The sequence below is a fragment of the Centruroides vittatus genome, unplaced genomic scaffold, assembly GCF_030686945.1.
Source record: "Centruroides vittatus isolate TY-2023 unplaced genomic scaffold, ASM3068694v2 contig_349, whole genome shotgun sequence".
Classification (NCBI taxonomy): domain Eukaryota; kingdom Metazoa; phylum Arthropoda; class Arachnida; order Scorpiones; family Buthidae; genus Centruroides; species Centruroides vittatus.
Window position 1 is genome coordinate 60367 of NW_027122172.1, and position 15598 is coordinate 75964.

The window sequence follows — 15598 nt, forward strand, 5'->3', positions numbered from 1 at the left end:
TGTGTCTCAACATATCATTGTGGTGTTTTCAATGGGTCATGTGTGCTTCGAATAAGTTTCGGCAAGCTCCTAAATCTGTGCAATGGGTTTTCTCTGTGTGCCTCGATATCTTAGTGTTCAGCGTGTTTCAAGTAATCAATGTGCCCTGATGTATTCGACGTGTTTTTAACTGTAGTACGAAATTTCAGTTTTTTGTGGAAACCAATGTGTTTATGTTTGCTTCAGTTGTGCATTGAGAGGTGCTGCTTTTAGGTCGTCCCTTAGTGCGTGAACTCTACATCGTCTGAGAGTTGCGCCTTGTTAAAGGCAAAGTGTCTTAAACTATAGACATACTGGATCACCTGTAGACCACTCATCAGGCATTCTCCATTTTGGATCTCTGCTTTTCCTACAGGCAAACATTTTGACATTTTAATTGCTGAATAAAACTATGACTACCACGGATGTGCCTACAGTTTTCAGCAACTATAATTACCTATAATAACTATAATCTCTTTTTTTTTTTTTTTTTTTTTTTTTTTTGTTTTGTTTTTTTTTGTTCATTTAATTTATTCTTTTAAACACTATGAATTATTATTACAAATACTATATTGTTCTTACATATACTTATGTACTTATTCTATTTATTCTTTACTTACTTTAATTGTACTAATGTATATATATATTTACTCAATGTTACTCTATTTAATATTTTACAAACCTCTCGGTAATGCATACGCGGGGCCGAGAAATGTACTTTTGTACCTAAATAAAGAATGTACGTATGTGTGTATGTATGTATTCTGCCCAAGCAAGTGCTTGCTTCCTGTAGCATTTCCTCCTCTGTACACCATACTGTCCATTCCTTAGCCTCGGCTAAATATCTGTCTGGGGTACTTGGGTTCAGTACCGGGGACCCTCCGTTCCTTGTATCTTGTGATTCCATTGTGTTATCCAAACGCCAGAATAACCAATATGCGTATAAATTCAGAGAACAATATAGTACCCGAAATAAATAATATAAGACTAAATTAATACTAAAAGGTGTGTTTGTTGGAAAGAGGCACTGTGCCCAGCAATTCTGTGCTGCCAATTAAATCAGCTGCACAAAATGAAAGATAGCTTAATTTTAACTTATTGCTACTACAATTATTATTCTATTAGTAATTATTGCTAAATTATTACAGATGGACAGATGTTCGTTACAGTATTAAGATCAAGAAAATCCGTAATCAACCGTTGCTAGCGACCGTTAAAAAGTCCGTTGCTGACAACCGTTGGAAAGTCCGTTGCTGACGACCGTTAAAAAGTCCGTTGCTGACGACCGTTGGAAAGTCCGTTGCTGTAGACTAAAGGCAATGACCGTTAGAGTTTAAACTCTGTTGCATGTTCAGTGAGAAAATACAGAAATTTATTCCTGCTCTACATTGAAAACTATTTGTCATATCACTACGCAGTTTGAACAGAATATCACACCAGTGGTCCTCTCACTACTGGCACCATCAAAAGTTTTAGATGGCTAAGATTAAACCCGATGCGGCCCGATATATCCCCAGATTAAAAGTTAAATATCTCCCCTGAAGATAGTTCAAAGGTCGCCAAAATTTTACACAGTACTCACTGTTGAAGTGTCATCCGAGATCCGTTCTTCAATCCAATTATTCGACCATACCTGTCCGAAAATCGTATCCGAAAAATTCCACATTTAGGTTGAAATATCACAGAATTGGGTGGTCCAAATTTTCAAATCCGACGTCATTCGACACTACCAGTTATCCTCTTTCGAATAATATATCACACTAAACACAATCACCGAAATTCACCAAAAAATCGAAAAATAATCAGGAGCCAACTTTACCACATCTTCACCAGCTAACGACTCAGCGCCCTCTCTAGAAACTCTGACCTCACACCAAGGTATAACTTATCGCGTGCCGACTGGGAAGGCCTTACCCATTTCCTCTGCCCTAAGCTCACCACTCTCCACCCCAGAGACTTCGATGACACCTGCAGCTATATTAACTACATTATTGAAAACATCAACACTGCATGCAACCTCTACATTCCTTGCTCAACCCTTCGTCACAGGGCTGTTCCCTGGTGGCATTCTAAACCAGTGGCGTGCCATGACATTTGATGATAGGGAAGCTGTATTTCTGTAAGAAGCCGACTTACAAAGGTAATCAATTAATTGCTCATCAGGGCCCGTTTGTATTCGTTTGTTCGATAAGCCAGTAAAAATTGCATACTTCTTTAAATGTATTTTTAATAGATTATCTGATGTACTTAATAAATAACAGAGGTAATTATATTAAACTTTCTTATTAGATTCAATAAATTCCCTATGCCCTCTAAATGCCAATTCTTGCTTTGAGAAAAAACATATAACATCTATTAATTTAGATATACCTATTAATCGTAATTATCTCGTTATAATTTTCAATATTTATTTTATATTGTCTACCAATGTTAAATTCTATTGTATTTTGATTTCCAAATTACTTCAATTTTACGAAAGAATCGTCATTCGTCATAAATTTTATCGTCAAAATGTCGAAATTTTTTTGTTTACGTATTTATATTTAATTTAGGCATCGGTCTTTCTCTTTTAATAATGTTTTCTTTTTCATTATATGGTCTCAAGCCAAAACTTTTTAAAATAAATTTTTGAATCCCTAGCCACGATATAAGGGCTAAAATTAAAATTATCACAAAAACTTACTTGGTAAAACAAAATGTGTTGAATATACATGCCTAGTACAAAAAATTCTTCAATTGTACGAATATACTTTTAAAGAAACTTATAATTAAATATAACTTTGTGAAGAAAAGTACTGTACATAAAAATAACAAAATATTCTTTACTTTAAATCTTAAAACAATCCACTTAGTGAAATAGCTCCCTACGAGTGGCTAATGAATGGAATCAAAGATGTCCTGGTAGGTGTGCGGCGCGTGCATGCACGCAGGCTGCCAAATCCCGAGGGTGCCGATACCAGTCAATGACAAATGCCTCTTTTGTCGCATCACTAGTATATCTCAAAGAATGCCACAGGGCTGTTGTAAATTTTAAACATTTCTCACCATAGATGTAAATATGCTAAACTTAATAGTCATTTATCTTCTAACTACTGTACTTCGTTTTAGTACCAGGTGTACATGGAAATCAGTTCCCCACTGTACTGAGCTAGTAATTGGTTCGGTTAAGCTTTTGTTTAAGTAAAATTCTGCTCTTTCGGCAGGGTTTTATTTATGTTCCCATTCCCTAATCTCTTAATTATTTAACTACTTCTTAGTAGAAATAAGTCGAAACCAGTTACTTTGTACCTGAATAACTGTAGTCTTGGGAAAACATTGAAAAGACAAATTTTTATTACAACGGATATATAAATCGTAAATTTAAGGAAAATAAATTCTAGAGCTCTTTTTTGTACCATTGTATGTCTCATTCATTAAATTTGGTTGTAAATGAGGCTGCCAAAGTAACAGTTAATTTTTTAACACTGTACTAGAATTGTACACATTTTTTTCTCCATTCCCTTACTGATGGGACATACTAAATCGTAATATCACCGGTTTCACATTGAAATCCGTAAGTAATATAAGATGAGAGAGCAGAATAAACGCAGAATATATCAAATATTTTAATGGAGTGTTTTTTTTTAACTCCTGTCAACTATACAGAACTATCATAAAAACATGCCAGTAAACTCATATTGGTTGGGTTAAGTTATAAATCTAGTCTACAGTGGGCAACCTTTTTTATAACATGGGCCAGAATAAATTTTACGTCTTTTCCGCGGGCTGACGGTTGTAGTAGTTAACTGACGCCTTCTTGTGACTTGTAATTTTTTTAGTCTGCAAATATGAAATAAATAAATAAAAAGTGAATTACTACATTTATTTCTCTTATCATTTTCGAAAATTACAAAGAATTGGAAAAATAACTATTAATTAGTTATTTTTCCAATTTAATAATCTATTAAAGATCTCGCGGGCCGGATAGAAACTTTTCACCAGCCGTAGCTGGCCCGCGGGCCAGGGGTTGCCCACTGTTGATCTAGTCTGCTCATGATTCACATAATCGGGCAAGGGTGGCCGAATATCTAGCAGGCAGCTAACAGCTCAGAACCAGTCTGGGATATAAAATTGGACGCTTTACGCGTGTGTCACTTCTACCAGCTAAACCGGGTGAGGTTGGTGCTCTGTAAACCGCATGTGTCAATGCCTGTATAATTTGGCTGATTGGAAACTGACCCGGTTTCAACATTCCTTCCGCCACCAAATTATTCGAATACACAATAGCAATCTTATCATTTTTTTCACATGTAGTATAGAAATTTGTAAAAGATACATAATGCAGTTATAATAAAATATTAATTTTAATTAATTAAAAGTACGTTAAAATATGAAAATTTATATTTTATAAAATACAAGGGAAGGTCATTGGAAGGTGGAAGCAGCGCTTCCATCACTTCCAATGACAGCACGTCACTGCTCTACTCTCTCCTACATGCATAATAATAACAGGCACCTCAGGAAGAAGTATCAAAACTGTCGTAATGAACCCCAGCGCAGTCTCCTCAAAGAACAGTACCTGAAATATCAGATCTACAAAAAAGAGATTAAAAATGCAAAAGTCACCTCCTGGAGGAATTATTGTACTGCAGCCTCTAGCAATCCCTAGGGCTACATTACCAGGCTCTGCACAGGAAGACTAAAAAGGAGCCAGCACCTGGAAACTACCAACAATAACAATATCTTTGAAGTCATCACGCAACAACTGAACGCCTTCTGTCTCGATGACAACCCCATGGAGGATGACACGTGGCAGCGAGACATTAGGAATACAGACTACCATGACATTAACCCCAACATCCCTCCTTCCAATCATCATGAGGTGGATATTATATTTAATGATCTTCCGGCCATGAAAGTGCCTGGCCTAGACGACATTTCAACAAAACTGGCTAAGAAGCTCTGGGACCCATTCCCTTCTGAATTACTGCATATGTACAACACTTGTCTGATACACGGCATCTTCCCAGATGCCTGGAAAGTTGCCAAGCTGGTCCCCATCCCAAAGCCTGGATCTACCACCTGTAGGCCGATTTCACTTCTCCCTATCTTGGGGAAGGTGCTGGAGAAGTTAATTGCCACAAGGCTAACCTGGCACTTGGAAGTCACCCACCAGCTTCACCGGGCACAGTTCGGGTTCAGGCACCAAAAATCTTCAAATGACGCCATCAATGCTGTCACTTCTACCATCCACCAACTACTCTGCCAGCACAAATATGTCCTAGGCATTAGTCTAGACCAGTGGTTCCCAACCGGTGTTCCGTAAGCATCTCCCAAGTGTTCTGCAGATTTAGTCGCAAATCGGAAAGTGTACAATCGTATTCGAGCCGCCGAATATTAAAAAATTAAAATCATAAAATTTTCATAAACTTAAACATATATGTACGACTCTTAGTTATGGAGTGTACTACTGTTTCGAATAAGATAAAGGCAATGATAAAAACTGAATGAAATATGTAGAAAACATCAGGCACAAGTTTCCCATTAAAGTTATTTAAATATATTTTTTCCTGTCTTAGAATTGGCGTTAATAATATGAGTAGAGATTTTGAATTATAACTGCTCAATTCTAATAAAATAACTGATGACAAGCTTATGTATTTCATATTAACTTAAGTAAGTGTTCCACTAAAGAAAATTGCTCACAAAAGTGTTCCGCATCCTAGAAAAGGTTGGGAACCACTGGTCTAGACATAGAGAAAGCTTTCAACAGTGTCTGGTGGCCCTTAATCCTAAAGGGACTCAGTGAGTATGTCTGCCCCACGAAGCTTATATGGCATTACCTAAATAACCAGAAAGCCATCTTCCAGGTCGGTAACATTTCTCAGCAAAAAACTGTTGTTAGGGGTTGCCTGCAGGGCTCTGTACGTAACCCCTTTTTGTGGAATGTCACATTCAATGAATTTCTGAACTCCACTTTTGGACAGGACTCACTCTCACCGCATACGCGGATGACGTTATGGTCTTGGTTGGCGGCTTGACCAGAGCTGACCTGGAAAGGAAGGCCACTAATATCCTGCATAATATACATCACTGGGGCATTCATCGCAAACTACACTTCAACCTGCACAAAACTAAGAGCATTATATTCACAAATCCCCGCAAGCCCAACCTCTATAAAAGGATCCCTACCATAAAAATGGATGGCCACTCCATAAAAAATCAAGAAGACATTAAAGTACCTAGGGGTCACTCTTGACTACCATCTTTCCTGGGAACAACATATTAGACACACCTGTGACAGAGTCAGTCTTATTTTTCATTCTTTCTCCAGAGTGGCCAAGAACAACTGGGGCTTAACTTCAGAAGCCATGGGCATAATTTATGATACTATCTTCGTCCCCATCATTACCTATGGCTGCGGAGCCTGGTGGAATGCTGTTACCAAATCCTACCCTCACCGGAAACTTATCTCTGCTCAGAGATAAGTTCCAGTGCCCTACTACACATTGCAAAGGCTTACCGCACTACCTCCAATATCAGCCTCCAGGTTATTTGCAAGAGGCCACCGATAGACAAGGTCATTAAACTCTATTACGATATTCGGAACATCAAATGGGGCAAGAATATTAACACTAGTATAAGTGTTATTCAGGCTGATGTGCTCGAACGTCCCATCGACATTAGCAATGCAGTTTACCCAAACGATATTACAAATTTCTCCCACACTTTCCTCTCTGAGCCTTCTATTAACATCTACACTGATGGCTCCAAGGCTGGTAATCAGGTGGGATGCAGCTTCATTGTCTATCAGAATGATATTAAAATATTCTAACGTAGGGTGAGGCTGTTTGGCAGCTGCTCGGTCTTTCAGTCTGAGCTGCTTGCCATCAAACTGGCCATCGACTGGTGCTCCACAAATTACCACAAGATAAACATCACTCTCCACTCTGATAGTAACTCTGCCATCTCCCTCCTCAGTCATAGGAACATGCACCCCATTGCTAGGAAAATCCAGGAGGCTGTCAACAAGTCGGATAACTCCATCTGTATTAATTGGGTCCGGGCCCACCAAGGAAACATCGGCAATGAAAGGGCCGACACCCTTGCTAAATCTGCTGCCACCAATGATACATTTCCTATTGAATATAACAAGCTAGACTTACAGACCATCAAAAAACTTTTATGGAATGATCTACTCGCCAGCTGGCAGCAAAACTGGGACCTAGCCCAAATCAATTCTTCCCGGACATCTTGGCAATTTACTCCTACAAGTGGATTACCCCGAATTTTCAGCTCACTCAGTTCTTATCAAACCATGGCCGATTTAATGCCTACCTAAGACGTTTTGTCAACCCTCAAAACAGTGGCATTTGCCCTACTTGTAACACCCAGGACGGCAGCCTGCACTACATCCTGGACTGCGCAAGGCTGGAGCCTGAGAGGGCACTTCTCCGTATTCTGGTAAACCACAAGCAAGGCCCACTATGAATTCTTAAATGACCTAATTAATAATAAAGGAACTTACGACCAATTTATTCTGCTCATCAATCAATACAATAAGAGGACAAACGTCCCCACGCACAACTCTCCTTCAAACTAGCCATCATCTTTCCTACTTGTTCACCATGTAATTACTGTAATCTATTGTCGTCGTCTCTATTTCACTGTACTCAGGTATATTTCTTTGTATGGCATACAGTATTATTCATTGTACTACTGTTATCCTGTCATTGTATGTAAATTTTGGTAACTGCAAACATCACTATGTTCATTTTCTGCCAAGGTTTGGCACTCCTTTGTATATATGTACATTAACTTAATTGTATCTCTGTACACTGTATTCCTATATTGTCCCATTATTTTGTAAATCCTATCCAATGTGTACATCATTGTATCCTCTGCAATTATGCCTATTCTGTATAGTAACCAATGTTTCCTCACGTTTTGTACACATTACTAATTATGTATACTTGATCCTTTGTAATAATTTCTGTATTTCTGTTCCAGCTATGCCTAGCGGTGCTGGACATGCATTCTTTTCATGCATTAATAAAATAATTGATTGATTGATTGATTGAGTGCCAAAATATTTTGTTTATACAGTAAACTAACATCTAAATATATAAAATTACTTGTCCTGACTGATTGACTGATTGATTCATCAATGCCCAGAGCAAACCAGTGAATCTAAAGAAGTGAAATTTGGTAGACAGTTAGGGTACATCATGCAAATGCACACTAAGAAAAGATTTTTCGAAATTCCTTTCCAGGGGAGAGGGAAAGCATTAAGGCTTAACCAGAAGAACAGCTACTACTGTGCTATCTTAGATGTGATTTTTTGTTTTTAACTGCATCTTAGTAGGGTACGCCATGGGAATGCACACTATAAAGGGATTTTTTGAAATTCTCCCACAGGGAAGAGAGCATTAAGGTTTAACTTGAAGAATGGCTTCTACTGTACTATTTTAGATGCAATTTTTTGTTTTCAACTAAGTTTAGTCTTCATTGAGAACTTAGGTGTATTAAATTGATAACATTTCAGACATTGTTATTAATATTTTTATATAGTTTGATTTTTTAACCAAATGTTTGAACTGTTTTAAATTCAAATTTATTATTGCATATTGATTCAATTATAAAACGATTGTAAACGTTCCAGAAAATTGATCAAACTGAAAACAGTTCATTTGATTCTCAGCAATTCTCAACATTCTCAGCAGTACATGTTATGTAACAATTACTATGGTTGTTGAAATACTGAACATCAATGGTGTTTGCTTGCAAAATCCGCACAGGCAAAGTCACGGGTAACAGCTAGTAAGAAATACATGAGGTAAGAAATGTTATTTTCTCTGGCTAAAAGCAAAAGCTTGCATCTTAGAAAAATGACTAGGCCAGTTGTGGATCACCTGATGCATGCTCTTGGACCACAGACCATATTTTGAGAATCATTACATCATCTATAAATCAAAAATATATCAAACTCTGTAAAACTTTTATGAAAACATGTACTCAAAGCTAACTTATTCTTAAACTTTTTAATCATGCTGTTCCTAGCACCTTAAGTAAACAACTCAAAGAAGCAAGAAGATTTCAATCTTCAAATAAACAGAGAGAAGATTGGAACCTGGATTCTTATAAATAAATTAGTAAGTTTAAAAGTTTACAAATACACAAATTTATTCATTAGAAACATCAACTAATAAGGTTCACCTTCCTGAGAAAGAAAACTGGATTTATTATTTTCACTATGGCAAATTTAATTAAATTTTTATGTTATTAATGCTGTAAAAAGGTTGCAGCAACAAATGGTTTTCAAACTTGTAAATATATTTAATGTCTTTGTATATATCCAACTGTTTAAATCTAGAAATGCATAAATGAAGAATCTGAATCTTTTGAATTAAATTAGAATGATATATATTCTTTATTCTTCATTTATATTGCAATGTATGTGTTAAAAAATGCAAAATATATTAAAGAAATACAAATTTAAGTTATTACACACCTTTTTCCCGAGAATGCAATATCTTCGAATCGACTCCGATCACTTCCAAATGCCATCGACTGATCCTAAAACATTTACTAATAATTAATTTATTATACATTATAAAATACATCATTATAATAAGTTACTTCATACCTGTAAATCACATTCGCCACCCTGATCACAAATTGGACAATCCAATGGATGATTTACTAGCAAAAATTCCATAACACCCTCTCTAAATTATAAAAATAAATAAAATGATAATAGTTATATGCTCTACATTCTAAATAGTAAATGTTCAATTATGTAAAGCTTCTAGCCTTTTTATTCCAAGTTATTAAATTGATAAAAATAAATAAATATATATAAAGAAGTAATTGTAAAAGCCTTACTGTCCTTAATTTCTGTACACATATTATACGTGTTTCGGGCTAGCATGCCCCAAAACACGTATAATATGTGTACAGAAATTATTACTACAGGTGATATAATAAAGAAATTTTGTTTTTTCCTGAACTAACTTTCATTACTGTGCCAATCTTTAAACACCAGTATAAAGTCCTATTAATAAGTAAAGTCCAAGTAGACAATTAACAATAATATATGTAAAGAAGGCTTATCATACCAGCTAGTAACCAAATATGCAATTTTACAGTTTTTATTTTTCACTATCTATCATAAGAAAATTTTGCTAAAATGCATTTTGGATTGAAAATCCTCTTCAGTTGGCAATTTTTTTTAACAATTAATACATAAACAAAACTCTTCAACACCAGTAAATGCTGGTATCAGTGCAGATAAGTCAATGATTTATTTCTTTATTCAGAGTTTCAAAAGTAATCTCACAAGTCTGCAGTAAATAAATGTTAGATGCAAATGTTTTTCATAAGGTGTAACTGAGTAGTAACAAGCACATCTGACTGTACTTCTTACAAATAAGCTTTGTGATCATTCTGTATAAAGTATGATCATTCTGTATAAAGTGTAATCAGGAAGTTCTCAGACTACACTTCACAACTGTACTATTCAGCAAAAATGCAAATGAAGATCCTGCTCCCAGGTTTAGTGAGTCTGTCTGCCAGGTGGTATCATTCTGTAAATTAATTCTTCTGAGACTGCATATAACTTAATAGATAAACACTTACTCGAAAACCTTTAAACATGCAGCCAAATTTATTAACTTCAAATGTTTTCGGTCTTGTTAAAAGACCTTTCTCAAGAAGAAAAATACGTTGTAAAATTCGAAGACAGTACGAATACAAAAACGAAACGGCTTTAGAACGTTTTTGAACAATATTCCGTTGCAAAATTACTTGCGTCATCGTAATAAATAACTAATATAACGATATGTGCACAAAAAAGGAAAGAAAAATAAAGAAAGAAAAGAAAAAATAAGAATAAAAATAAAAAATAAAAATAACAGTAAACATCGGGATCGGGATGAAAAAATATACAAACAAAGATTCTTGAACTAAACAAGTGAAGGGCTATATAAAGAAATAAGGTTAAAGGCCTTATTCTGAACTTTCGGTTTCTTCTGTTTTCATGGATTTAAATTAAGCTTGAACGCCAAGCAGCCGAAACTTTAGTGGACTCCCGGAAGTTGATGGAGACCTTTATGGTTTGTTTTGCAGATATGCCATGCCTCTGCGTAGTGGCGGTGCTTAATGTCCCGAACTACTTGTAAAAGCCTAGCTTGGTCCCATTCTGCTTTAACCTCTTGGGGGTCGGCCAACACAGGTAGCCAGCGCTGTGCATGGTTGTTCACTTCTTACATTTCTTTGGTGTTCTGCTATCCTGTCCTTGATAGATCTTCCTGTGGCTCCAATATACACCAGTTTATTTTGTCACTGTGTGTCTGTAATGGGGATTTCATAGACTCCAGGAAGTGCGTTTCTGTCAGCCTTGTCTTTATCAGATCTTAAGAGCTGGTAATGGTAGGGTTCCTTTTGAATATGATTCTTTTGTTCGTGGCTTTTCCAATAGGTCTAAAGATGTTACATAGTGATGCCCTATATTCCATCGCTGTAAACTCCTCAGTAACTGGTGGAGTACTTTCCGTGCGGGGTGTCTTGCTTTGGTGGATAATTGCATTAATATTAACCCTGTAATTCTTGGCTAATTTACATATATAATTCAGCTCATCTGTTCTGTCCTTGGTGGTGTTACAATGCAAATAGGCTCTTTTGATGGGCGCACAAAAAGCTGCAAGTTTATATGCAGGGGGGGGCGTGGGAGATCCAGGGGATAAATATAGGGTTGTAGGTAGGTTTCCTATACATCTTAGTACGGAAGTGTCCTTGGTTGTCAATTTGTATGGATAGGTCCAAGAAATGTATCATCTTATCATTTTCCTGCTCGAGTTCTATTTCTAGGCCAAGTCTGTTATCATTTATGTCCTTAATAAAATGCTGTATGTTGGGTATTGCTTTCCACAAAATGACCACGTCGTCCACGTATCAAGCGTACATTAGCATTTGCTTTTCGTATTTAGGCAACACTGCATTCTCTAGCATTGTTAGTAGCATCTCACATAGCGAGCCAGTGAGTGGGCTGCCCATGGCTACTCCTTTTTGTTGCATGTAAGTAACGCCACTGAAGTTAAATATCGATGAAAAAATAGTGAGATGTGCTAACTCTAAGATATCTTTTCTTTTTTCTGGGGACTTGATCTGTAAACACATGGTAAACTTTTGAGCATGGTTTTTTGCAACCTTGAGATATAACCACTTTGTGATCTGCATGATAGAATGATAGATAACAAATATGAACAATAAACCTGCATCAAACTTTGTGTGAAGTTTAGTTAACTTCACACAAATGCTACTAAACTCCTAAAAATGTTTTGGCAGAGTCATACAGTAATATTTTAAGGTCAAATGCGGGTGTTTGAATGGCATGTGCAATTCAAGGTCAATTAAATGTTGATTCAAGATGAAGAACCTTTGGGGCATCCAACCACTAGCAAAACACCAGAAATTATTGAAAAATTTGCAAACTCATCCATTGGGACTGATATTGAACAATCATTAGCTTGCTGACATGGTTAGAATTGACTATAGAATCTTCCAGATCCTCATGGAAAACTGTAACATGCTTTGAGTTGCTGTAGAGTTTGTAACTAGGCTCAATGAAACTCAATGAAAAACAGCAGCATCTTGACATGTACCTTGAGCTTTGTGAGATGGCTAACGATGATCCAACTTTCATCTCTAGGATCATCACAGGTGTCAAGTTTACAGTTATGATCCAGAGACAAACAACAGTCATTGCAGTGGAAAAGTCAACAATCACCAAGACCAAAAAAGGCTTGAGAAACCCAAAGTGACACAAAAAGCATGATCATTGTGATTTTTGACTTCAAGAGAATCATTCACTGAGAATTTGATCTTCCTAGCAGTATGGTAAATTCTCACTATTACCCAATGTTTTGAGGTGCCTCGGATGTGCAATGAAAATTATCAGAAATGTGGCACAGCCACAATTTCCTGTTGTATCATGACAACGTGCCCATTCACACATTTTCCTCACAACAATGTAGTTTTTGACAGCTAACAGCATGACAGTTGTCCCACACACTTCTTAGTTACCTGACCTAGCCCCCTATGATTTCTCTTTGTTCTCAAAAATGGAATTCAAGCTAAAGGGCACCAATCTAAAATTTGAAATTCCAATTTTAAATTCTGAAATTTGCAATTCCATTTGAATTTCAAATAGATGAAATCTGCAGGTAGTGTATGTTGGCTTTTGGAAAAAGGCCTTCTGCAGTCCTTTGAGGAATAAAAGAGGTACTGGGATTATCATGTATGTTCTAAAAGGGACTGTTCTGAAAGGGAGAGCAAACAAATTTAAACAAAGTAAGTCTAACTTTGTTCTAGTCCTAGTCTGGGAAGTTTCTGATATCATCTTGTATAAGTAAAACTTAAACATTATAATTATTTACAGGTTAACTGGTAGAAAAATACATCAAATTTATTTTATGCCTTTAAAAAGCATAATGTAAAATTTCTTAAATATAACATATTAAATTTGAATGACTTATTAATAACTTTTTACCTTGCTTTTTTTGTCATCTCAGAATTAGTCTTTATTCTCCAACCTTTCATAACAGGCATTGCACAAGCTGCAACTGGCTATTTAATAAATAAATAAATGTTTTGAATATATAATATGTATACATTTCAACTGAATTTAAGACTATATAGCATACCTACAGGCTCTATGATATTTAAAATCATGAATTCAAAATTAATTATTGATCAAGAACAGATCTTGGAAAAATAATAAAATAATGGAAATTTAACTTCAATTTAATATCATCATCAATTAATATACCTACTAATAACTATTAAGCATAACTCTAATATACCTTTATACATTAAAGAAAACATATTTAGAATGGAATACAATAAAATAAAAAAACAGGATCAGTAAATGTATCAATGTGCAGAGAAGTATAATAGAATTAAAAAAAGAAATTTATCCTAGATGGCTATCCAAATAGGTTACTCAAACAATGGGAAGAAAAAATACATGTAAAGAAAGAAAACACCAAGAAAAAAAAAAGACATCAAAGATAAAATACATGGCCTTTCCATACATAAAAAGATTATGAGAATATTCATAATGCAATTGAAAAAATTAACGTGAAATTAGCTCCAACATATAAAAAATTATATTGTAAAATTAAAAGGAAGCAATCTGCCCAAAAAGAAAAACAAAAAGTAGAAGAAATCACTCACATAGTTTATTCATAGTAAACATCTCTAAGCCCAATGAGTATATAATGAATTACCAACAATTGCCTTAAATATCGGGCTATAATCTGGCTAATTAAATGATTGATATAAAGTAATTCAGTGGCGTAGCGAACATAACTGGCACCCAGGACACGACACTTTATTGGCACCTCCCTCCCCCTCCAGAAACACACATAGTTTGTCTTGGAGACCATTTGGGTGCGCCTCTGCGAGTGGCCTCCGGTGCATACACCCCCTCGCTACGCCACTGAAGCAATTTGTTACTAGAGGTAGACATTAGGCACCATCTCTTAACTAAACTAATAATTATAATTTAAATAAATTATTATTTTATTCCAGAAGATTCTAAATTTATTTACTCATTTATTTAAATTATAATTATTAATTTAGTTAAGAGATGGTGCCTAACATCTGCCTCTAGTAACAAATTGCTTTATAAAATACTAAAAACAAAGATTATTGATTATTCTTAGTTCTAAAACAAGTAAAAAACTACTTTGACTTAATCCGACTTCGAGGAACAAAACATTGGAATATATCAATTGTAAAGAAAAAACAGAATAAAAAAGCTGGTAATAATGAAAGTTTAAGAGATTTGTTTCATTATTAGTTTGTCTATTTAACTTGTATTTGTTCCTCGAAGTCGGATTAAGTCAAAGTAGATTTTTACTTGTTTTAGAACTAAGAATAATCTTTGTTTTTAGTATTTTATTAAGTATACCGATCCCATTGTTTTTAATTATTAAATTGCTTTATAAGGTGATTGTTAGTAATTCATTGTAGTTTATTCAATTCCACACTACAAAATATTATATAATAGAAACAAAACTAAAATGGAAATTAGACTTAAGGAACATATAGCGAATCTGAAATACAGTAGAAATAATTCAGCATTCTACGAACACTGCACACTAAATAATTGCAACATAGACAAAGACAATATAAAAATTTTGCAAAAAGAAAAAATGCATATAATAGAAAATTTACAGAGAGCTTAGAAATTCTGAATAATAAAAACAGTATAAACAAAAATCTTAGTATAAAAATAAATGAGAATTGGCTAAAAATATTGTAAAGTTGAAAAATTATTTTTTGGATTTGAAAAATTAGGTTAGAAGTCATAGAAATTATAAAAATGTAAAAAAGATTGATTAACCTTAGATGTATTTAAATTAGCTATGTGTTATTAAAAAAAGAAAAAAATAGCATAAAAACAAATAAGTATTAGCTATAAGTGTTTTGGAATTGTAAAAATTATTTGTTAAATTTAGAAAATTGTTATAACAAAAAGTAGTGTAAAAAAAATCATTGCAAATATATTTACATTAGCCACATGTTAGTAAAAATG

General features: G+C 34.9%; 1 protein-coding gene across 4 annotated transcripts in view; it reads right to left on the minus strand.

Moving 5' to 3' along the window:
* Positions 1–15598, minus strand: part of ND-75 (NADH dehydrogenase (ubiquinone) 75 kDa subunit) — a 73533-nt gene that overhangs the window by 37516 nt on the left and 20419 nt on the right. For all 4 annotated transcript variants that reach the window (XM_067269240.1, XM_067269242.1, XM_067269241.1 and 1 more), the window contains 3 exons: positions 13547–13623; positions 9644–9725; positions 9509–9573 (listed from right to left, as the gene is read on the minus strand). In XM_067269240.1, the coding sequence (XP_067125341.1) occupies positions 9509–9573; positions 9644–9725; positions 13547–13623 (224 nt within the window). The remainder of the gene's footprint in view (positions 1–9508; positions 9574–9643; positions 9726–13546; positions 13624–15598) is intronic.